The 25,349-nt window shown below is 41.8% G+C and overlaps 1 protein-coding gene across 32 annotated transcripts in view; it reads right to left on the bottom strand.

Annotated features, from left to right (window-relative positions):
• TNIK (TRAF2 and NCK interacting kinase) overlaps positions 1-25,349 on the bottom strand; it is a 383,452-nt gene that overhangs the window by 107,101 nt on the left and 251,002 nt on the right. For all 32 annotated transcript variants that reach the window (XM_070242619.1, XM_070242611.1, XM_070242624.1 and 29 more), the window contains 5 exons: positions 21,692-21,802; positions 18,244-18,334; positions 16,217-16,347; positions 7,834-7,888; positions 5,739-5,817 (listed from right to left, as the gene is read on the bottom strand). In XM_070242619.1, coding sequence (XP_070098720.1) covers positions 5,739-5,817; positions 7,834-7,888; positions 16,217-16,347; positions 18,244-18,334; positions 21,692-21,802 — 467 coding nt within the window. The remainder of the gene's footprint in view (positions 1-5,738; positions 5,818-7,833; positions 7,889-16,216; positions 16,348-18,243; positions 18,335-21,691; positions 21,803-25,349) is intronic.

The following is a 25,349-nucleotide window of genomic DNA, read 5'->3' on the forward strand; positions in this document are numbered from 1 at the left end:
CTAGAAATTCTCCACAGTGTCGGATGTGCCTGAGTCATCTTCATGCCATGAGCACAATCCCTGCCCTTACATGTTTGATGAGTGAATGAATGCGTGAACGGTAATCGGATGAGCGTTCTGGGCCAGAGCTGTAACACAGCTCCCTTCAAATCCGTGCTTGTGAGGGGCAGAGAGGGAGGTTCAGAGGTAGATATTATTTACTTTGCTTTCTTTCTCAGATCAAAGTTGTTTCTCAAACAAAACTGTGGAGGCACAAACGTAGTGGCATCTAAGGGGAGCCCTCACCAGAAAAACCATAAGGAAATAATGGACTCTCCTAAGGAATAAAACGAAGAGAATGAGGCTAACTTGCATAAAAAATAGACCAACTCTACACAGCGCTTTGCTAGGTAGAAAAATCAGTGTTAAAAAGATGAAAACAAAAGTAAATGAAGACAGAAAGCTATTAAATATTCACAAGGAATGCAAATAGTAGTTCTCTTTTTCCTGCTTGCAACTAGAAGGAAGTGCTTCTTTATTATAAAGTGTCAACCATTAATTAGAGGATGATAAATAAAAGAAATCACATCCAATTTAAAAATGAGATGCAGACTGTACATTCCACTTCTCAATACTGACACCTAAAAAAAGTCAGAGAAATCTCCAGGATGAGAGAGCGCTCAAGAGGCTTAAGGAACCAGCTGTAGGCACAGAATCCTTTTCCGTTCTCTCTCCCGACGGGAAGGAACCTCAAGAAATATTCAAGAGAATAACTTTGGGCCCAAAGGATGGGCCAAGATGTGCAGAACCCCAAAGCTGGTAATGTAGCCCACGTCTTCTTCAAATGGTGCTGTTTGAAGAGGAAATAATGCTTACTTAAAACAAATCTTCAAAGAAAAGATTCATTGTCTCTTATTTAAGTTAGTGTGACCAAAGAATCAATATGCTTGATTACACATTTAATTAAAAGTAGAAACACTTCACCTGTGCGGAACACCACCTTACTGCTGAGTGGTCTAATGGGTTGAAAAGTCAATTTAGATAACTTTATTGTTTGAAACTCTGCCGCCAATAATTTAGTTCTGTCTCTTTAAAAAAAAATGCCTAAGATTAGTAGTACTAATTTCCCAAGGGTTGGCATGGAGAGAAAAATGCTAATGATTGGTGTTTACAGTCTGAGGCACTAGTTCTTCGGAAACCAGTGTCACTGAACACTTTATCTTCCCAGACTTTCCCTGTTTGTACATGAAATTGTGTTACGGAAATTAAAAATGCCTGAGAGATTATTACATTAATCATTATAACCAGCCAGGCTCAAAGTTTTTGGTAATCGTCAGACTCTCTCAATGCAATTTGATCTTTAAAATGTGCATTTGCCCAGAACTACCCTTTTTCTCTACTCCAGGCTTCATCACTTACTATGTGACTTTGAGCAAATTACTTAACTTCTCTGTGCCTCAGTTTCCTGGGCTGCAAATGGGGATATTGTTAGTACTTATCTCAAAAGACTGTTGTGATGATAAATGAGTTAATTCACATAAAATGCTTAGAGCGGTGCCTGTCACGTCATAAATGCTGTATGCGTTTCCTATTCTTGTTATTATTATTATAACACCTCTCTGAGGACGATGTGCCAGCAACCTCTGACCATCACCAGGTTTAAAGAACAGGAGCATCTGCCTTTAGGGCTGGAAGCACAAATCTGAAGGTGTTTTTCCCAACTTCTCTTGAACTGAATCGTACGGCGTTCTTTAACGGCACTATTTCACATATATTTAGATTAGATATGCTAGCAGGAAGAGTCAACAGGACTGCTATCTCCAAGGAGACTGCGCAAAAAAGGGTTAATTTTAAAAGTTTACATAGCAATTTTTCTTTTGATTTTAATAAAGTCCAAAGTCACACTACTACTAGCACATTCAGCCTATTCGAATTATTTTCTGATATTTGCTTTCTACTATCATTATTTTATTTAGAACACACACACACAAAGCTTTGTCATTTCCTAACACAAAAGTTTTAGAAAACCAAGAATCAGAACTGGCGTTTCCTAATATTAGAGGAGTAGCTGTAAACTTCGGAGTAAAAGCAGAAGGCTGGGGTTCCAGGCTGGCTTGCCCAGTGATGTGCCTGGCACTCTGGATACACTGGTTACCTCACCAGGCCTCCCAGTCTTCATCTGGAGCGCCAGTGGTTGGGACCACGGAATCTCATATCTCTTTCCAGTGATAAGCAATTATGATTTTTTCAGTGAACTCAACTGAGCACTGCTTTGCCTGTGTGAAGTCTTCACATTCTAAGGGCATGTGAAAAGAATGAGACTGGCCACCTTTTACGGGGACGAAGTCATGCCGTCCTTCTCCAGAAATGCCTGGAGGGAAGCTAGAGCACTGCGTGTCCATGCGGAAGCGGGAGAGGTGGGCGGGAGGAGAAGGGAGGAGGACAGCTTCTGAAGAAGGTTTCCCCATGTGGGCTGAATCCAACCAGCCATGGAGACACGAGGAGGAAATGGGAGTCCCAACCTACTGTTCATTTGCTGGTGGTGACATGGGGACAGAGGCTGAGAGCATTGTCGTTCTCCTCTGATTCAACTAAGGTTATAATCCTCCCAGAGACCTAACTATTAGGCCGAGCCGCCTGAGCACTGGCTGGAGCCCCGACAGGGCTTCCTCGGCTGCAAGGCCTCTCCTCATCACGCTGGCGGGGCAGGGAGGGCCGGTTCCCGCGAGTGCAGCTGCTCTCCTCTCCTTCCGCCTCGAAAGGGGCAAAGAGCACGCTACCGCTCCCTTTCCTTTTCCCAAGGAAAACAGTGTTCAACCAAGAGACCAGTCCAGCTCCTTCTCTACCGCTCCAATCCTGAACTTTAAGAGACCAAATGTGCAGTAGAAAGAATGCGGGTTACAACTTGGGAAACTAAGACTGCACAGCCTTGTGAAGCCTCAGTCTCTCGCCCATGAAATGAGGACTCAGAGCACCCTGTCCGGCAGGGTTGGGTTTAAGATTATATATATATATATATATATATATATATATATATATATATATATATGTCTTAAATTTATACACATGCACACACACATATATATATAGGTTCCTGAGTCCATGACATACGTATGCTTTATGGGCCCCATATGTTGTAGGTTCAGTACTGTTAGCTGGAAATGGCCCTCAATGGAACCCTTATAATGAAGAGTTCATGGCCGTCTCTAGGACAATGGCGCCCCCTTTGGTAAAATGTTGGTATGTACACTGAGAACAGTGTACTTCATCTGAGAACTCACTTAGGGAGAGAGTATCTAGAAATAAAAGAAATAAAAGATTTGGGAGTTTTGTTTCTCTTCTTAGGGGACAGGCGAGTCCCTTCCTAAGAAAAAAATAGGAAAATAAACAAAATATTTTACTTCCTCTCAAACACTAAAGGATAGTTAGGCAAACACTAACCTATTTGAAATCGCTATCGACCTGGCCCTTCACGACAGAGCACCGTGAAGTGCTTAAATCTTTTCACTCAGAAACTAGAATCCCATTCTAGAGGAGTGGGAGCCACACCAAGTGTCCTGTGGCCAGGGGCTGCACAACCATCTGTGGAAAGGGAGGAAGAGGCCCTCACCAGGGCTGTTTCCCCCACTCGCTCTCAAGCAGCCCGTGCTCTTCCCTCTCCCTGTCAGGCAGTGTGGCCGGCTCCTCACCTGCTCCCCTCCTAGGCGGGCAAGGTGGGCCAGGTGCTGGGGAGGGGAAGGGGCCTGGTCCCCTCACACTCCGGGACTGATCCCGCTCCCTCCAACACGATCTGAATCAGTTCTCGTCAAAGGTTTGAAGCAGAAAAGTCAGCCTGTATCCTCCCCCATGTCTGTACTTCTCAAACAAGGTCAGGGCAGAGCTGATCTTTCTGGGCCAGCTCAATGAACACTGAGGCCGTGGTGCAGGGGTGTTCCCTGACTTTCCTGAGGGGCCGGCCGGGTCACAGGAAGGGCGGCGCAGGCCAGGGCTGAGAGGAAAACAGGACAGGGTGCCACCAACTGGCTCCAGCTTCTGATTTGGGAGAGGCGGCGACTGGTGCAGCCTCGGAGGACAGCCTCGGTCCCTAAAAGGAGCGGGAGCCACTGGGCAGGGAGTATGGCTGCCTCTTTGCATAAAAGCCCAGACATCTCCATGGAATGCTCAATCACCAGGTTTTTAAAAGTTGGCAATTAATATAAATATTTCTGAAACACGGTGTGTGGCCAAACTGTGCCAATAAGACAAAACAGCTATGCTGATGGCCAGTCTGTCCTCTGTGGAAGAGCTTGGAACATCTGTCCGGCAGCAGGGCGGGGAGCAGAGAAGGCAGAGAGGGAACGAGGTAAGTAAGTAACACCCACTGTATACAGCAGGCCCCATGGGGAGGCTTGGCACGAAAAGCCGGCAGAAATCTAGCAGAGGGCTTTGTAGTGCCACTGACGCTTCCAGGGGACAGAACTGAGCCGACTCCTCTCTCCCGAGTCTGTTCCAGGGAGGAGGAGGACGCAGGGCCTCCGGGCGCCCATCAATCGCACGCTGTGCCGGTGCCCAATGGAAGGCTGTTGCTGGGGAGAGAACGACTGTCTCTCAGCACAGTGACCCTCCGGAGAGGAGGAGCAGGGCCGGCTCTCCCTCCTTGTTACCAATAGCAACTCTCACTCTCCTGGCAGCAGCGCAGGCCTCAGCAACTCAGAGGCTGTCCCCGCTTCCTGATCTCCCTTCCCTGTCTCTGTGCAGCTCCGCCAGGGCTGCTCTGTCACTCCTGGGTGACTGGTATCAACCAGGACTGCTCTCTGGATAGCGGAGGGTGGGTGAGAAACAGAAGGGGCCCAGTCAAGGCCTGATCATGGAGTGGTGTGAAAAGGGGCGGGATGGTCCTGGCCCTTCACTCTCCCAACTGCCCAGCCTGCGTCTCCAGAAAAGGACAGGCAGTCCTAGCGGTCCAGGAATTGGCTGGCCCCAGGGCAAGTGGAATCAGAATTCAAGAATCTATGGGAGAGAATACACCACATCCACAGGGGGAGGGAAGGAGCAATGAATTTTTGTCATAGACCCTGATATAAATACACAAAAAAGTCAAAAGTCCATTTTCTGGCCTAACCTGTAGAAGTCTGCTTCCCAAACTTCAGTCACTCATACATGACCAACACACCTTTCACCAAATCTGTATACCACCCATACAAGAATTCACTAAGGATTTTTCTTTAAATTAAGTCACTTTTTATGTGAATAAGTTTATTAAATGGAAAGGTTATATCACTGCCCCAAATAAGAAGCCAGCATCACCCGCCATAAAGAGAAAGCAACAGTAAAAACAAAAATTACAAACGTTCATGCACAGACCCGTGAAATCACCTCGCATACTACCAGGTGTGTGTATGCATTTAGGGAATTACTGTCTTAAGGAGCAAAAGAAAAGGCGGCCAATCTAACGAGGTGACTCTCTGAACTGTCACCTCTCTGATGAGATATTCTGCAGGCCAGGAAAGAGATCACTTGGAGCGATTGATCAAAGAGCTTCTATCTTATTACTCGGGTTCCACTACCCATTGGAGCTTACAGCTCCTTATCTTGAACTTGTGGGAATAAAGACTTGCTGTGCAGATAGTAGGTACATAATATGTACTGTATGATGAGCGACAGCACATGGAAAATCACTCACCAAGTCTCAGGATTAGACTCACTGTCAGCAGGCCCTAAGGATTTGGCTCATCCAAAAGAGAATCAGAGGGCAACCCTGCCTTCAGGTCTGCACTCACCACTTCTTGGACTTCAGCCGCGGCGCTGGGTTCCGGGGGATGAGGAAGAGGGCTCTCATGGGGTGCATGTCACAGAGAGCTGCAAGAGACCAGAACAAGGGCCAGCTCGGGTTAGGAGGCCAAACCCAGGCCAAGCCATCCTAGCTGTAGAGCTGACGCTGCCAAATGGCTCCCTGAGTCCACGCATGACCAGCGAGCAGAGTCGGAAGGCCACAGAGCTTCCATTTAGCAAGCATTTAAAGGAGTGACGTCTAACCACAGGAGTGTCATAAGATACAACATGTTTCAAACAGATATTGTAAATATTTCTACATTTGCTTCATACTTAAGGAAACTAAGTTAAAGGGTCAACAACCTTTACTTTGCTGTAAATAACTGTCTAAGATTCAAAGTAAACAACATCAAGATAACAGCTGCAATGGAAATGGTAAATCATTTTTAATTAGTAAAAGACTAAGTCATAAAATAAAAGATATTTGATAATCTATGGCCTATTTCTCTACACTGACGGCTCATCCAGACACAATCTCATCTCCGTAGATTTTTGGAGTCTAAGGCACTGAGCAGAACACCTTTCTCTCTGTATTTCTAAATATCCTGAATGGCCTTTCAGGTTTCATGATGGGTTTTTTTGTTTTTGTTTTTCGATCTGTTTTGCTTTGTTCCCTGGCCCCAGGAAGACCGGAGCACAGTCTGACAGAAAAAGTTATAAAAATATCTCAACTTGTAAACATGACATTATCGTTTATAGTGAAAGCACTCATACGGTCTTATTTTAATCAAAATATTTCACTAGTTTACTTTTCGAACATCTGGGAGTATCTTTTTCTTTGTGCCTAGAATAAGAATGTACTCTCCCTAAAAGCAAAACGATTCTGTGGGTAGAAGTTTATTTTTACCCCCTTTATTATTCATCAAGAATGATAATATGGACTTAAGCCTGCAATCTATTATTTTTCTGATTCATAAATGCCTATTAGCATTGTGGATGAGGGGAATTTTGTCAACAAACACTCCAAATCAATCATGCTACAGATCAATTCCACCAGCTCTTGAGAGAAATATGAAGAGTGCGGTAACTTGAAGATAAAAAGTCAGATGACCATAATGACCCGCCATGCAAATAAGGGGCCTGTTTTGGTCCAGGGCTTCTGAAAAGCAGACACCAAGGTGGCATTAAACATGAGAGGGTATTACTTGGGAAAATTCCTGCGTGAAAGGAAATAGGGAGGGAGCCAGGGATGACTGGGAGAGTTGTCACACCCCGAGGGAAGGAGAGAGGGAGGAAAAGTAGGCGGAAGCGTACTGGACTGTCCTGCAGTCTCAGGGGGATTTGCCAAGTCATAGGCGATCACTTGAGTGAAGGCTGCCTACGCAGGAACCCTGTGACTTCCCGAAAGGCCTGCCTTACATCCTTGCCAAGCTCGCTCACTGATGGGGGGTGGCCCTTGGGAGGTGCAATCTTGGTACCATTGCCACAGCCGGGCCCTGGGTCAGCTGTGCCTCCTGCATGGAAGTCTTTGAGGCACATTCCAGGGCCACCTCAGGGCTGGGAGGGGCCCTCCGCAGTGCCAATACTCCGGATCTCAAGGAATTTGAGAGGTTCTCCAGATGGCCAGAGCCCTGGCTACTCTGCCTCAAATAACAGCAGGGAAATATAAAAGTGTATACATTCATATTTTCATAGGAATGAGAGCAACTGAGGAAAAGTGTTTGCATAACCTGTGCACTGAAAATCGGCTTTGAATTTTCATTAAGTTGGAGTTTACCGTCTTTGTGGGTTGGTCCCAGTTTTATGTGAGGTGAAGAGCAGTTCAAGTATAAGCTACACACTGAATCTGTAAAACAAGCAAACCTCTCCAAAGTTTGCTCCCCTTCTTTTTCTTTTTCACCCCAGAAATACAACAGCCTCACGCCACTGTGAAATGAATGGATTCCCGGTTGATTTCAGATGACTCTGCTTTCTAAATGCGCCAGCTCGAATCCATGCAGGGCTCGGTGCAGCAGAAGTGAAGCCACTGCAGCTCCTGGCAAGGAACCTCCAGCCCCCGCAGAGCAGACCAGCAACAGATGTCACTCAGAGGAAGGTACTTACGGGGAGCACCTTCTGCCATCTCGATGGCAGTGATTCCCAAAGACCACAAGTCACTCTGAAAAAGAAGGAAGGCACAGACACATGCATAAATGCAGTCAACAAACGACAATACGGTTAAACCTGGTAATGGCTTCAAAACTGCCTGGGAGAAAGCCATTCAGTTGTCTCTTCACAAACTGATTTCACCCACTGGGGTAAAAGGCACAAACAGCCTCGTTCACTTCTCACTGACAACAGCTTTCACGGTGCCTGACACATGGCGAGTTTTCAATACACATACGAAAAATGAATATAAGGTTTTAAAAATTAGTTCATCACTGAAATTTATCTACCGATTGAACCACATGAAATTGCTGCCATTTGACTGTTTTAACACCTTTATTGAGGTATCATTGTCAAACAATAAACTGTGTATATTTAAAGCGTACCATTTGATAAGGTCGGACATATGCATACGCCTGTGAAACCATCACCACAATCAAGACAGTAAACAAATCCATGACCCCCAAAAGGTCCACTAGCCCCTCTGTAGTCTCTCCCTCACGCCCTTTCTGTCCCCAGCCCCACTTCCTATTCCAAGGAAACCACTGATCTGCTTTCTGCCACTGTGGGTTAGTTTGCATCTTCTGAAGGTTTATATAAATGAAATCATCCGGTTTCTTTCATTTAGCACAACGTGTTTGAGGTCCATCCCTGTTGTAGTGTGTATCATACCTCATTCCTTTTTATTGTCAAGTAGCGTCCCACTGTATGGAGGCACCACGGTTTGCGATCCGCTCACTCGTTGAGGGCCATTTGGGCTGTTTCCAGTTTGGGCTATTACATATAAAGCTGTCACAAACCTCACGTACAAGTCTTTGTGTGGAGGTTTGCTTTTATTTCCTTTAAGTAAACACTTAGGAATGGAATGGCTGGATCATACAGTAAATGCATATTTATCGCCAATAGTTTTTAACCTACGGAAACAGCTATTTCATATGGTTTAACCAAATCAGATGAGGGCAGGGCCACCTTTGCATGGTGGTCTTTACTGATGTATTCCCAGTGCTGAGAACAGAGCCGGGCAGAGTAGTAGGTGCCTGATATATTTGTTGAGTGAATGAACAATATCTTCTATCTTGTAATTCGACTAATACAAACAACAGAGAGCCTATACTCTTATTTTCTTTCTTCTGCTCAGACTGACTTTTATGCTCTTACTAGAATTTTCTAGATGCCTGCACCTCTACCTGTGAAATCTCCATCTCTAACAGTATGCTTCTCCCCCACTCTGTCTACAGCTCAGTAGTCTCTAAATATTGCAAAAGAGGGGGCAAATCAGGAGATGGGGAAAACCAGGTTACGGAACCCCAAAAAGAGGCTCGCTGCTTCAGCCTCTCAGTAGATTAGTAAGAAAACATAACGTGAAATTTGGCTCAATGGTCCACAATTCTGATACAGACTCTCATCCTCCTTTAATTTTAAATACATCCTGCATTTGTACATTATTCCAAATTCGCACCCGTCACCTCACTCAGATTAGAGAGCAAAGTGAAATTGCCTCGCTATTCCTATCAAACAACGTCAAGGCCACATGAAAAGGAGATATCACTGGAAGGGAACTATGAAATCCGTGCTGAGCCATTCCCTAGAACTGAACTTCTCAGACTCCTGTGAGGGACACCCAGGTCTATTCAGCATTTGGACAGAAACCCGTACAACGTGGAGTGGGCTGTCCAGGGGGTCTAGCCTCGTGCCTAAAGTGCAAACTACCTTAGAGCAAATGGCCGGGCATGGGCTAACCCCACACTAGGACCAATGGGGGGACTCTTTAATTCATGAGCCTGTCAACTTATTCACATAAACGTTACAAGTGCTCAGTTCAACTGGGGATAACAACACACCTGCACAATACCACTGCCCTCAGATTCCAAGTAATTTCTCTGCATAGAACACTAAAGAAGACAACTCTTGTCCTTTCTCTTTGTTATATTTCAAGATGTATTCAAAGTTGTCGCTAAACACACACACAAGGTTTGCACAGCCCAGGATCATTTTTTTTGCTGGGGTTCCTTTGTTTTCCAAAAAGAACATTTATATTCCTAGCCATATATACCCAGAGCTGCTTGTAAGCTACGCTTAACTGCCCAGGATAGAAAGCAATAAATGTCCTTGATGGGCCTTGTTTAAGTCTTTGGATACATTAGCGAGTCCCAAAGACACTTCAGAACTTAAATACGGGAGAAAATGTTCCAGTTACAACTGGCAAGACAGATCACAGGAGACAAGAAAGGGAAGAGGGAGGGACAAGATGAGGAGAGAGGCAGGGAGAGATAAGTTTCCTTCGTGGTCATGGTGTGACTCATTTTGGCAGGAGCTGGGTAATTTGTTATTCCAGAGGTGTTATGCAGCCTGGCCCATGGCATGATTAATAGCCCAGTCCTGTGTGCATTACAAAAAGAACAGAGACAAATTCCAGTGCCTCTGAAAAGGCAGAGGCAAGCATACAACTTCTGGCTGGTGCAGGGCCAGCTGGCACAGGCAACCGGAACACGAGAGAGCATTCCTTCTGGGACTGAGCTGCCCAACACGTAAAGAAAAGTACACTTTCAGAAGGCCGAACTAACCACACAAAGAGAGAGAGGCAGCTGGACAGAGGAAGAGAGCCCGCATGCACCAAGAGGCAGGAAGAGCCCATGCTGTGTAGCCAGGCAGACCTAAGTTTGACTCTCAGCTCTGACATGACTAGCTCGATGACCTTGGGGAAAGCCACTCAACTCCTCTGAGCCCATTCCCTCACTTGGAACATGAAGAGAACACCTATCTTGCAGGTTTAATATGAGAATTCAATAAGATAATATATGCAAAGTACATAACACTGCAGTGCACATAGCGTATATTTCACAAATATTGGTGTGGAAAGACCTTGAGAATCAATTATCATTGGCTGGCAGTTCAACCAGCAAACCTGAGTCAGGTAAGGTGACAATGAGCTTACATATATACTGGTACTAAAAGAAGTCGCTGGGATGATGCAGGCGTAAACAGGAAGCTTAAGGGAAGCAAGGAGAAGAGGGGGTGTCCTTCCTCCTCCAGCCTTTCAGTCTCTCCCTCCTGGCAGAGCGTAATAAGAATCCAGATGTACAGGCAGAAACGGGGTTAGCCGAGTCCTACCCGCAGCATCCTAAAGCAGAAGGTAGCGAAGTAGTCGAGAGTTGACAACACCAGCTTCACGACGGGCACAGCTGGTACAGTGGATTCTACCAACTTCCAAAGACCAGAAAATAGTCTTCTACTGTGTAACTTATTTGTTATTCTCTTTTTGGAAATGTTCTAGCTGGACAAAGGAAATTGAATTTATTGTGTGGTCCCTAAGGGCAGCACCTACATCTAGAGGCAGAAGTTACAGAGAAGCAGATTCTGGCTCCACATATGCAAACAAGTAGAGGTGTGGGGTTTAAGTTATGAGGTTTAAATTGTACGATATTGCTACATTTTTTTAGGTCAAAAATGGCCCCAAATAGCAGTACCTTCATGTGACACACAAACACCAATATTAACTATCATATACTGAGTACTTACCAAGTGTTAGGCACTGAATTAATTCCTTTATATATGTTGGCTCACTTTATTCTAACATAACCTTGTAATATACAATTTATCATTCTCATTTTATAAAGCTCAGAAAGGTTAAATAACTTCCCTAAGGTAATACAGCAAACAGGAAGCAAAGTCTACATTTTAAACCAGTCCTGCCCCACTTCAAAAGCCTGACTCTTATTCACTGAGTCAAACACTTACATGCTACCTTACATATACATGGAACCCAGGTGGCGAGTTCAGGGTCACTGAGGATGCTCCAGAACAGGTCGTTATTAATAATCCCATTTCACACATAAAACAAACTGAGGCAGAAATCTTTAGTCTCTGTTCATCTACATTTGTTATCTGACCAAAGGAAAAACATTAGAAGAATAGCTTATTCTCTTTGCCTGGGGATTGCCTGTAGCCTAGAGGAGGTGCTGGTGTGTCAGATGAAGGAACCTTATGAGATGGGTATGAACATGGTGCCACAAGAAAAACGTTGCATAGCAGCTTCAGCTTTCCACTGGTGATAATGACATGGTCTCTGTGCCATCCCTCCCTTCTTCCAAATAGGACAGGACCTTTACCTGAACCTCAGGAGACAGAGGCCAGGCCTTGTTTGAGAGTATAAATCTCAGGCTGCACTCCACGTACTGTCCTCTCAGAGGACACCCTGCACGCATCTTGGTGACTCCCTGACCAGTCAGGCTGCTCATTTCATCCCCAGCTAAGCCTCAGCTAGACTAGCTCTTTCCGTGCTGCCTGAATAAAGCCAATTATCTGTAACACAGGGAAACGAGGACTTGCTCTACAGCCAGAGCACAACATTCATCCCAACCCTGGAGGAGACACCTACATCTGAAAAGGATCCACAGCACCTGTGTGCAGTCTCATGGACAGAGTTTAGGTGAATAATACACAATAGCACAGATCCGGCTGGAGGACGGAGGCTGGGGGTTGAGGGGATATGCATTTCACTGTACTTCTCTTACTTTACTAATTTAATATAAAAGCAAGGCCAGTTTATGATTTAAAAAAAGGACAGGACAGAAAGATATATAAAATAAAAATTTTAAGTTCTCCATCCACATGCCATACCCCATATCCTCTACCCCATATCCATGGGGTAGAGGAGAATAAGACTGTATTATGTGCGCTATACTCTAAGTTGCTCTTAGCACCAACACTCCATCTTGGGATGTGTGCAACGTCAACATCCACGCTGCCCATTGCTGCCATGGCTGCATAGTGTTCCACTGGACAGCTGCTCCCGGCGTTATTCACCCGGTGCCCTACGGATGGGGATGTGGCCTCAGGGAACTTCCCCTAGTGAGTGGCTCTGTTAAAGCAAGAAATCCACAGGACTATAAAACACTTGACAAATCCCACTCAACTGAAACGAAATTCAAATTTTTAAAAATAACAATTTAAACAGCCTAGGAATTTTGAACAGTTTTATTAATTTCAAATCTTTGAACGCTTATTATTAAATGAGAAAGCTTTCATTATTGCCCCACATACTTATCAGGGAAAAGAAACCTTTCCTTTTGCTTGAAGTGTTTTGACAGAATTTCTGAAAACAAGAAAGGAAGGGCCTCCAGGGTAACGTGCACACGCGGGCGGATGGGAGCCTGGCGCTGCTCCGGGATGGGGGTGATCTTCAGTCTGGTACTTACTGTGCCCGGCAGATATCAGACGAAACCAGATTGCAATAAAAAGCATGAGCTCTTCAGAGAGAGGCCCTTTCCTACAGAGGCCCTTATTTTATTGAATTGCTGTCGTTTTTGGAAAAATGTATAGCAGTCTTTCAAGACAAATTAAATAATACATAATCAAATAATAAAACCAAACTAAACTCTTCTCTTTTGCATTTTGTTTTCATTAAAGGAAGGACTTTTGTGGAATCTAACACAGCCCAGTGGCCTTCAAGTCATGGTTTACTCTAAACATGCCCTCTAGGCTGGCAGTGTCTCATGCTCGTTAGAGCCTGAACTGTTGACATCAGGGTCTGAGGCAGGATACAGCTGGGTCACACGGACTACCAAACACACAGGACCAAACCTCTGAACGTCAATGGGGTTGCAAATGAACCTTCCGTGTTGAGAACTGTACGTACAGATCCGGCACGGTTAATTCCTTACACACAGTGAGTACTTAACAAATACATGCTGAGTGAATGAAAGTCAACGTACTGTTGTTTTCTCCTAGTGACAGACCACATTCCTAAGAATAGCGAGCAGCAAAAAGGGTAAGATCTGGTGCCAAGAAAGAAGTAGAAAGATTATATTTACAGAATAGATTCTTCTCTGGTCCACAGTAAAACTGTGAATTGGTTGAAAGGAATCTTCAAAGAACCCCCAAACCTTCCTTTCTGCCTGATCTTCCTAATTTGCCCTTTTGCCATGCTCCTTTTTTTTTTCGCTTGAGGAAGATTAGCCCTGAGCTAACATCTGTGCCAATCTTCCTGTATTTTCTATGTGGTTTGCCACCTCAGCATGGCTGATGAGTGGTGTAGGTCTGTGCCCAGGATCCGAACCCGTGAACCCGGGCTGCGGAAGTGGAGTGCGCCGCACTTAACCACTACACCAGAGGGCTGGCCCCTGTCATGTCCCCTCTTTACCCATGTCAAGTGACCAGTGAAGCTCATGTTCTTGCCATGACTTCTTCCTCCTCCTGTACAATCTTCCTCCTCCTACACTCGTAAAAATTAAGTCACACTAAGGTCTAAATGACTGATACAGTTGAACCTATTCTCTCATCAGGATTTTTTATTTTTTAATAAAAAACATGGAAATTAATCTTCAATTTATTAACGTCTCAGGATACTTTTATAGTCACATGGATCTTATAGTACATCTGACATGACCATGTGCAACATGATGCCCTGTGGTTACTCACCCACCAGGGCTTTGTCCACACCTAGAATTATGCATTGGGCTCAAAACTTTTTCACTGATCCCCAACTATATTCCTTAGCCATAAATTGAGGAAAGAGGACCAAGATATCAGTTTAATGCCAAGCTTTGGCTGCCAGAAGGAAGTCCTCTTCCAGTTACTCTACGGAAAAAACTAAGTCACAGGGGTCTACTTTATGTCACAGAAAAGAAATCCCATACACAGTACAGCCAGTCAAAATACTTAAAAGGCTAAGCTAAGGGTAAACATTTGAAACACGCTGATTCTCTCTGGTATGTTATCAAGTCATCTAAAATATCTGCAGCCCAGGTGGAGCACTTGTCAAGTGTAACTATTGTTTGAAGAATTGCTTATAGCCAATTACGATACACATACCTGGTCTGGGACATATATTTTGTAGTGGCTTCTCTGAAGGGATTTGCAAAATAAACTATTTAAATGCGTTTATCATTAGCAGTTTAAATAAATGACATTTATTTTGTCAAGAGATTAATTTTTAACTTGGCAGCTGTTTTCGGACAGATTGTTGTCAGGTTATCACAGTGACAAACTTTGGAAGAAGAGGACATTTACAGGAGATTTTGTTTTTAGACCTTCAAGCTTGCGTCTCTCCAAAGAGGCAAATAATTTTGTCGATGTCCTGAGCCACTGGGTCCCAAAGACACTGCAATGTTTGCATCTTTGTGACCTGATTTCAATAATAACCCCACATGTTGAGAACTAAAAATGTTCTTCAAAAGAGGAATTCTTCAAATATATCTACAGAGGCTGTTTTGTTGGTAAACAGGAGGTGGATATAGCAGCACGTCATAGAGGAACAGGGCAATATATTGGGGAGAGCTCTGAACAAAGATTGGGAGATGTGGGTTTAAGTCTCAGCTCCGAGAAGACCACTAACTGGGTGTGCACTTGCAAAGGCCTCGGGCGTCAGTGTCCTTGTCTGGAAGATGAGGCTGCTTGGAGATGATCTCTAAAGTCCTTTGGCGGAAAGTCCATGCGCCTATGAAACCAGACTAGGTAGGTATCAGGTTTTGCCCCCATTGTCCTGTAGTCTACATAAAGATCACAGGGTGGCTCTCCCTCTACTGCACAGTCTACAAACACACAGATCCTACATCCCACTTACTTCCAATTTTAATGTCTTAACTTTCAGTGACAATTCATGACAACAGTGTCACCTGACATTGCAGCTATCCACGGGACAGTAACCCCAAATTATGTTGGAATCCTGTCTAGCAGAATGGAAGAGGAGGGCTTCCTGGGAAGGGGGCAGCTCTCACCTCTCTACTTAACAGTGTTTGAATTTAGTGGCAAATTTCCAGTTTATGAGACAAATAACAAGCCACAAATCAAGTTCTATGAAACGCCAGGACAGGCACAGAAACACCATAAAGTAGCCACCAACATCCAATTTGGCTCTCTCTCACTGAAAAGAAACTCCAATAAGTAAACTCTGAGCAATGTAGAAATGAGTAAGTCAGATTATTTTTAATCAGAAAAAGAAGACCCAAGACAACAAATTCATATCTTGGTTTATTTTAACATAAAGAGCTCTCAGAATATATACACTTTGCCGAAAATCTAACCAAACCTATACCTATAACCAAAACTCCAACTATAACCAAAATAGAAACCTATTTTCTAATAAGAAGCGAGAGTAAGTTCGAAATATAGAAAATGGTTTAAAGATTGTTTACAAATAGGCAATCAGATATGATGGGTGAATTGATGAAAAAAATTCTCACTTGAATTATCATTTCAAATTCAAATAATGTTTTCCAGTTCTCCCTTTGGATTACATGAATTGTAAGCCCAAAGACATGTGAGAATTCTCTGACCACAAGATGCAGGGTGAGATGTTAGAAATGGTTTTGAAACATAATAAGGAAGGAAGAAGTCATACCTTGAAATCATATGTGGCATCCGGGTTTTCGTCACAGGCGATAACTTCTGGTGCCATCCAGTAGGGAGTCCCAATGAAGGTATTCCTCCTGCCCACTGTTCGATCAAGCTGGGCACTGACCCCAAAGTCCACTATTTAAGAGAAGACAAATGAATAAAGTCTACAATTTTATATGGCGATAAAATGAATGTATATTTTGTATTATGGTAAAACGCACATCACATAAAATTTACCATTTTAATCATTTTTAAGCGTACAGTTCTGTGGCATTAAGTACATTCACATCATTGTGCAACCATCACCACCATCCACCTCTAGAACTTTTTCATCTTCCTCAACTGAAACTCCGTATCCAGTAAACAATAACTCCCCATTCTCCCATCCCCCCAGCCCCTGGCAAGCACTGCTCTATTTCCTGTTTCTATGAGTCTGACCACTATAGGTACCTCATATAAGTGAATCATATAGCATTTGTCTTTTTGTGACTAGCTTAGTTCACTTAGCATAATGTCCTCAAGGTTAATCCATGTTACAGCATGTGTCAAAATTTCTTTCCTTTTTAAGGCTGCATAATATTCCATCATATGTAGGTGCCACATTTTCTTTACCCGTTCATCTGTCAATGGGCACTTGGGTTGCATCTTCCTTTTTGCTATTGTGAATGCGTATTTCTAAACTGCATATATAAATGGATCAAGTGTATCAAGTGTCCCAATGAGGACAGCACAAAGTGTTATATTTGGTTACACCAAGGCTTCACGGGGACTAAAACTAGGTGTTAAATAAAAGGCAAGCTTGCTTGCCATAAAGGGTAGTATTTAGGGGATACAAAGGAAGCAGTTAAGAGCTAAGTTTCTGGAGTCAGACTGCTTAAGTTTGTATCCCATTTCTGCCACTTACTAGTGATGAGACCTAGGGCTGGTAGATCAACCTCTTTGAGCTTTGGTTTCCTCATCTAGAAAATGAGCATGATGAGCATGGTCGACATAGAGTTGCTATGATGATGAAATGAGATAATCTTCGTAAGTGTCTTGTACAACGCCTGGCATATACTATTCTCTCAACAAGTAACTGTTAATTAGAGATGAGTGAATATTCTGAGGACAGCTTATCTAGTCAGTACATACATAAGTGCTTTCCCTACATAATGAATGCTTTTGTTTTAAAAGGGGGTATTCATGAGAGGTAAGTCTCACCCCAAATGCTAACTAAGGAAAAATGGAAATTATATATTTTAACAGAAAGGCCAGAGCAAATGTTTGGGATATATACATAGGAGATACCTAAATCTCTTTGAAAATAAACAATCATATGGCCAGTAATTCTATTCTAGATGACAAATTGCATATCCTATGGGATATTTGTCAATTCATACTCTTACTCATATACACCAAGCAGGCAAATGCATGTGGAGATTCTCTTCTTCATCTGGACAATCCCAGACTTACTGTGGGAGGGCACCAGAGAAAAGGATTCCCTCACTGATAACTGGGTAAATGGAAGTGGGACAATTGGTAGGCATATACAGTAGAATACTGAGCATCCATTTTGTACAGGTGCCCTACGTGATAATGAAATCAATGTAAATATAACTTAAAATATATGGGAATATAGCAGGAATTCATTATCCTAAGAACGTCTAACTGTGGATATTTTCAATTAAAAAAAGTGGGTCAGCATTGTTCTGTCAAAGCAGCAACAATGTAAACAAATACTAAGATAGAGGAAACCATCAAGGCCAGTCACTTCTAATGTAAAGGGTCTTTACTAAAAAAAAAATCTCAATTATTTCTATATGCTGATTAAGCACGTGGTTCTGTTTACTATACTGTATACCAATTCACTCCTCAAAATACTTTTAAAAAATGTTTTTGAAATAGACAAAGAAACATTTTCCTCTTCATTTTTAGTACAACCTTCAAATCCACAGTGATAAATTTACATTCATTAAAAAAAAAAAACCAACCAGCTGCTGAAATAATTCTATCAATTCCTGGTTTCCCAGGCTCACTGGATTCTGTTCTTACCTAGTTTAACTTCTGCGTTCTCAGTCAGCAAGACATTCTGCCCTTTAATATCTCGATGAATCACTTTATGCTGGTGCAGGTGACTCAGCCCCTGGAGCGATGGAGGGTTGAGAAGGGTTATTAGGAACATAAGCCAAGATGCAGATAAACTCTTTGGGATGTTAATGATCCAAAAAAGATGTGAAGTCACCCAGAGACACTTTCATTATTACATTCACATCTTTCACGTGCTCAGCATGCTGCTCTAAACTGCAGGTAATTGATCAATATAAACTGAAATGCAGAGGCAGTCCTTGCAATGCACGGGGCTGTGTTAAATGAACTGCTTGCATATCAGCTCTGATCTCAGGTACCTTGGACCCACACAAACGATGATAGGATCCTGGCATGTACGAGTTTCAGTTCACAGTGCTGTGGAATGCGAGGATTGCCTATACTCACTAGGTTGTAAGAGGACCATCTACAGAGTCTCTCTACAGAAAACTAACGTGATTCAACTGAATCCTCCACTTTCTTGGGAGCAATATGTAAATTCAAAAGTTAAATTTTAAAGTTAAAAGTTACCTTATGTTATACAATTTTAATTAAGCACAATAAAGTATTCTCAGACCAGCCAAGAGACTTCCCATTGGCTATAGGCACTGGGGCTCACAGTAAAGAAAACAATTTCTATTTCATTTGTTGGCATTCATAGCTATCATTTTTAGTGCTTTATGGTATTTGTGACTTTGTGTTCATCATATGAAATAATTATTCAGTGACATCCAAATCTGATTTGTTCCATTTCTCCATGAATTACTCTAATTTTGGCTGCTTTATGATATGAGTTCTAAAACCTACAGACTTGCTCTGAGGTAGTCACATATTTCTCAGATAATCGAACCGAAAATAATCTAAAATTGGAGGCTTAAAGGAAATTATGTTATGCTTACACTTGTTCATTAAAGATATTGGATACTCGAGTGTTGTTATTCTATTATTTATGATTCTCTGTACTTTTAATTTTTCTCTACAACAGCAAAACCATGGTATGAAAGATGTGATTGACCCAAAAAGAAATAAAACTATCTAAATTCCCTTGTTGAAAAATTCAGCATGAGAATCTGGATGCCCAAAAAGATCCATGCATATGTTTAGGAATATCGGTAAACATAAACTGTGTGACAGTTTGAAGCACTGGTTTGGGTCTTAAAAAATTACCTTTCTTATCTAGTCAGTTTGGCTCAAGGCAGGCATCAAGCAGATTAAAACGTATGGTTTTCCAAGCATATTAACACCCCATGAATCCTTAAAAAAGGGACTGAAGATCTCTTTCCCTCCTTCACCACCAAAATGGTTGGAGGCAGATACCAGGGCACAAGTGAGCCACAAGTTGTATTTAATGAGATCATATGATACATGGAGGGTGTCATCTCTGAAACTACTTGTGATTAAATGTCCCTTCCAATGAGTCATCTTATCTCAAATGCCAGTATCATTTGGGAAAATGTATTGGAAGAAGGAAGAAATCACTGTTTTCCCACATTTTAAAACCAGGAATTGAAAGACACTCATGAAGTGAACCAGTCTGCTGCTTCTAGAGCCCTGGAGATCCCACGACCAATCCCCTCAGGGTCACCCAGCAGTGCAGAAAGGGTGTTGGCAGAGCCAGCCCTGCAGACCCAACGGATTCTTGGCACCCACTTAGTAGTCTGGATGACTAAATAATCCATCATGCTTTCTGTGAAGGAGTAAAATTCTAAGTCAGAAATTCAAATTAAGTTTTACACAATGGCACCTCAATATTTGGAGATAAATGTCAGATTTGACAGAGATCAGCAGCCATAGGTCCGTGATACCCCCTCCAATTTTGTTTTGCGTTCTGTTTGAGAAATCTTTTTGCCCACTCCAAGCCATGCAGGTATTATCTTGCGTTTTCTCTAAAGAGCTTTATTTTTTATATCTTTCACATTTATATCTATAATCCAGCTGGAATTAGTTTTTGAATGTGGTACAAAACAGATGTCCAGCTTCAGGTTTTCATGACTACTCAACTGGCCAAGCACTAATTATTGAGAAGAGCTCCCTTTCCCCTTGTGCTGCAGCACCTCCTCTGTCATAAATCAGGTGTCCACAGGAAGTGGGTCTGTGCTGGACTCTCAATTCTGTTTCCTTGCCCATTTGTCTATTCTTGTGACAATACTACTCTGTCTTAATGACTTAGCAGCTTTATAGTAAGTGCAGATAACTTGCAGCATAAACACTTCAACTTTGTTCTTCGAGATTGACTTGGTTATTCCTGGCCCCTTGCGCATTTCCAAATTAATGTTTTAAAAATCAATTTGTCAATATCCAGATATACCTAGAGGGATTTTGATAGGGAGTACAATGAAACCATGGATCAAATTTGGGACAACTAACATTTTTACAGTTTTGTGTATTCTAATTTGTGAAATGGCATATACCTCCATTTATTAAGGTCTCCTCTAGTGTCAGTAATGGTTTGTAGTTTTTAGTGTAAAAGTTTTTTACGTTTATGTAAATTTATTTCTACGTATTTGACTTTTTATGCTATCATAGGTGTTATCATTCTAAAATTTCATTTTCTATTTGTTTTTTTGCCTAACGTGGTTTGAATTAAATGAATAAACATCATTTTTTTAATGCCTTCCTCCCATCCATCTATCCACCCATCCATAGCACGTAATCCCTCTCTCAAAAGCATATCTTGGACACATCGTGAAAACAGTTTTAATTTTTGTTCCTTTATATTAAGAAAGCAGAGCTTACAAATAAGTAACGATTGACAAGCAGATCTAGTAAGAACGCTCAGCGAACATACAGTAGCCTCAATATAGTAGCAAGAGATAAACTATTCTGAATGAACCAAAATATGACCAGCTACATTCTCCCCCCTGAACTGACCTCAGCAAACATGACACTATTGTCCAGATTGCCAATTATGGGATTTGTGGGCAAAACCAGGGGAAAAGGCACAGTCTTATCCAGCTATTTTGATTGATTTCAGTGATTTTATAAAAAAAAATATTTTTTTAATGTAAAATCAGTTAAATTAGATTATATATGCTGACATGGCTAAAGTCACACAATCTTTAAATTAATTGTAAATTTTCATAAATGAAAAATTCAAATGAGTGATCAAAATATCTCTAAAAAATCCATTTCCTAAATGGAACACTATCTCTAGGATCTAAAATCTGATTTCTAATTGGAAGCACCATTGGAAATGAATCCCTTGTTGAGGGAAATCATCCAGTGTTAACCTTCCCAGTGAGAGTGCACACGGCCTATTCGGAATGGCTCTCACTTCCGTTAGAGCAGACCACAACAAACTACCACCAGCACTGTTAGAATAAAGCTTTAACGAGGTTTCCAGTAAGTTGATGAATTTCAGCGGAAGGTTAGTACAAAGGTCAACACCTCCCAAGATTCCCATCTTGTCACTTACTCGCAAGATCTCCCTGCAGATGTATGCGATCCACTCCTCCTTCAACGTATTACCTTTCGTGTTCTTGATGAGGTCAGTGACAGAGCCAGCGCCACAAAACTCCATGACCAACTGGCAAAGGAAGCAAACATGCCATTGTTATAATTACACCTCACAGCTTCCACTGGGTTGAGTTAAGAAAGCATAAGTTATTCCAGTTGGCTGCTTTGGAATGCCATTTCTGCAAAGAAAAGGTGATCACACCACAATATACAAAACAAAAACTTTTATCTTAATTTCTTCCCAAAATGACAGAAAGGAAAGATTATTTTTAATTTTTCAACCTGAAAATTATAGTGGGAAATTGAGAAAAATCTCCATATTTTAAGTACTTTTAAAAATGAGGGCAGATAAGTGATTCAGATGTGGTTGAGAATTTCTCTGTGTTTTTACCCAGCAGTCGAACTCATTTTTCCTACAAAAGTAAGATTGGTCCCTGTCTGAAAGAGCTATGGTTGTCTAGGCAGCCCCACGTTAGGACAGAAGTGCACACAGTTTATGTTATTGGTTTGTAAGTGGCACTATAAGCTGTCAGAGTGAGGACTATCTGTTTTTAATTAACTTCAGCAAATGTTCCCAGGAGGTTGGACACATCAAATAAATTCAATAAGCAATAAGCCCTAATTTAGCACCTTTCATCCAAAAAGCTCCAAGTTCCCTATAAATATAAACTCATTACAGTACTCAGCAACTTTATAAAAGAGGCAGAAAATAAACATCTCCCTTCCTCAATGGAGAAGTAGAGACTAGAAGGGGCAAAGCAATCGATCTGCTTGACATTCATTTTCTAGGTTTAGAAAAACACATCCATTTCCATACTTTCTCCTTCTTCTTCAGAAAGTCTTCAAAAAAGTCACTTTATTGGGTACTTATTTTTTTTGTAATGATATGAAAAGAATTCAGAATAACGAGCAATCAATCTCTGACTTGACACTAGAAACAGAACTAAAATGGAGCCAGCATGAAACCACATTGATGGTTTTGGCTTTGTCCAAATGCACATTCCTAACATCAGCACCACCTCACGAGGGCCTAAAGCATACCCTACCAGGCTGCAAAAGCTTTGGGCAGAAATTGTTTCCTTTTTGGGCCGGCCCCGTGGCCGAGTGGTTAAGTTCATATGCTCCGCTTCGGTGGCCCAGGGTTTCGCGGGTTCGGATCCTGGGCGCAGACCTGGCTCTGCTCATCAGGCCACCCTGAGGTGATGTCCCACATGCCACAACTGGAAGGACCTACAACTAGAATATACAACTATGTACTGGGGGCCTTTGGGGAGAAGAAGAAGAAGAAAAAAAAAGAAGATTGGCAACAGATGTTAGCTCAGGTGACACTCAAAAAACAAAAAAAAGAAATTGTTTCTTTTTGTCTGTATGCCTAGTTGAAACTCAATACAAACTCATGAAAAGACTTTCATGAATGAGTTTCCAATGCTTGTTCTGATTTGTCTTCTTATGATTCCACAAAGGGGAGGGACACTCTCCCATCCTCTCCAGAGTGTCAGTGGAAGTATAGAGACCTAGCAGGAGTTTTTGCAAGGAAATTCGAGGCGTGCCACAATGGATCACATTCCAACCCAATAAAAGTTATAAAATTACCATATATGATAACCAGGAAGCTATCAAAGACCAAGAGATCACATTAGAAAGGACTCAGGAGTCAACTTGAAGAGGTTCTCACTGGCCAAAGACGAAATAATTTGAACATCAACAAGAACAATAACTTCAATGTCTTGAAACATATTAGATATGCTTAACTAAACACATTAACAAAGACTCTCCTCAAAAAGAATATAACTGGCACTGTTTGAAGAAAATGAAGAACTAACTTCTTATTTTGAGAACTGGCAAATAAAGGGAAAGAATCAAGAATTTACACTGCCGGGGCCGGCCCAGTGGCGCAGCGGTTAAGTTTGCACGTTCCACTTCTCGGCGGCCCAGGGTTTGCTGGTTCAGATCCCGGGTGTAGACATGGCACTGCTTGGCATGCCATGCTGTGGTAGGCATCCCACGTATAAAGTAGAGGAAGATGGGCACGACGTTAGCTCAGGGCCAGGCTTCCCCAGCAAAAAAGAGGAGGACTGGCAGTAGTTAGCTCAGGGCTAATCTTCCTCAAAAAAAAAAAAAAAAAAAAATTTACACTGCCTTTCTTATGCAAATTTTACCACTGGGTAATTAAATAATAAAACAGGTAAAGCTTCTCTTCATTAAAAGCAAGCATTCCATCTATTAGATGAAGAGACATAATGGAATTAGACTATCACTATTTCACAACCCCCAATAAACTAACAGGTTTAGGCACGTAATCACATTTTGGCCACGCCTCTTGATTAGAATAAGACAGCATCACCTAAGGAGTAGTCTTGCTAAAACAAAAAGCAAAAAAATAAGCCCCAAAACATGAATCTGATCAAGCTTCTAGTTCCAACTACCAACTCAGAAAATTCAGAGGACTGAGAAACATGTCACATCATGGGGATACAATCAACAAAACCTAGAAAAGAAAACTCCACAGGGCAAATGACTCATTTGCTTTAACAAATAAATTGTGAGAAGGAAAAAAAGAGATGGAGGAGAAATCTATAGATTTAAAAACATTTAAAAATATATACCAAAAAACTGCAATGGATGAAACTTATCTGGATACTGACTTCTTTGAAAAGATGTTAACAATTTTGAGACAATCTATAGACTAGATATTTGATGATACTAAGAAAATATGGTTAATATTTTTTAAGTGTGATAATGGTACTGTGGTTATGTAAAAAAAATTCTTGTCTTTTAGAGAAACATACTGAAATACTGTGGATAAAAGGATGTGATGATAATCCTTTCTACAAATGGTGCTGGGACAACTGAATATCCACATGTAAAAGAATGATGTTGAACCCTTATCTCACACCATATACAAAAAATTATCTCAAAAATGGCTCAAAGACCTAAATCTAAGAGCTAAAACCATAAAACTTTTAGGAGAGAACATGTAAATTTCCATGACTTTGGACTTGGCAATGGTTTCTCAGCTATGACAATAAAAACAGATGCAACAAAAGAAAATACGGATAAATTGGATTTTGCCACAATTACAAACTTTTCTGCATCAAAGGACACTATCAAGAGAGCGAAGACAACTCACAGAATGGAAAAAAATTTGCAAATCATCTATCTTATAAGGGTCTAGTATCCAGAATATACAATGAACTCTTTCAACTCAACCATAAAAACATAATATAATTTAAAAATGAGCAAAACGCTTAAATAGACAATTCTCCAAAGAAAACATACAAATGATTAACAATCTCATGAAAAGATGCTCAACATCAATAGTCATTAGGAAAATGCAAGTCAAACCACAATGAGATACTACTTCACACCCACTAGGATGGCTATAATTTTTTTAAAAATCCAGAAAATAACATGTTGGCAAGAATGTGGAGAACCTGGAACCCTCATACATTGGTAGAGGGAATGTAAAATGGTGCAGTCATCGTGGCAAACAGTTTGACGGCTCTTCAATAAGCTAAACACAGAATTATCATATGACCTGGAGACTCCACTTCTAGGTATATACCCAAAAGAATTGAAAACAGGTGTTCAAACAAAAACTTGCATCTGAATGTTCA

This window comes from Equus caballus, chromosome 19 (genome assembly GCF_041296265.1).
Source record: "Equus caballus isolate H_3958 breed thoroughbred chromosome 19, TB-T2T, whole genome shotgun sequence".
NCBI classification, from domain to species: Eukaryota; Metazoa; Chordata; class Mammalia; order Perissodactyla; family Equidae; genus Equus; species Equus caballus.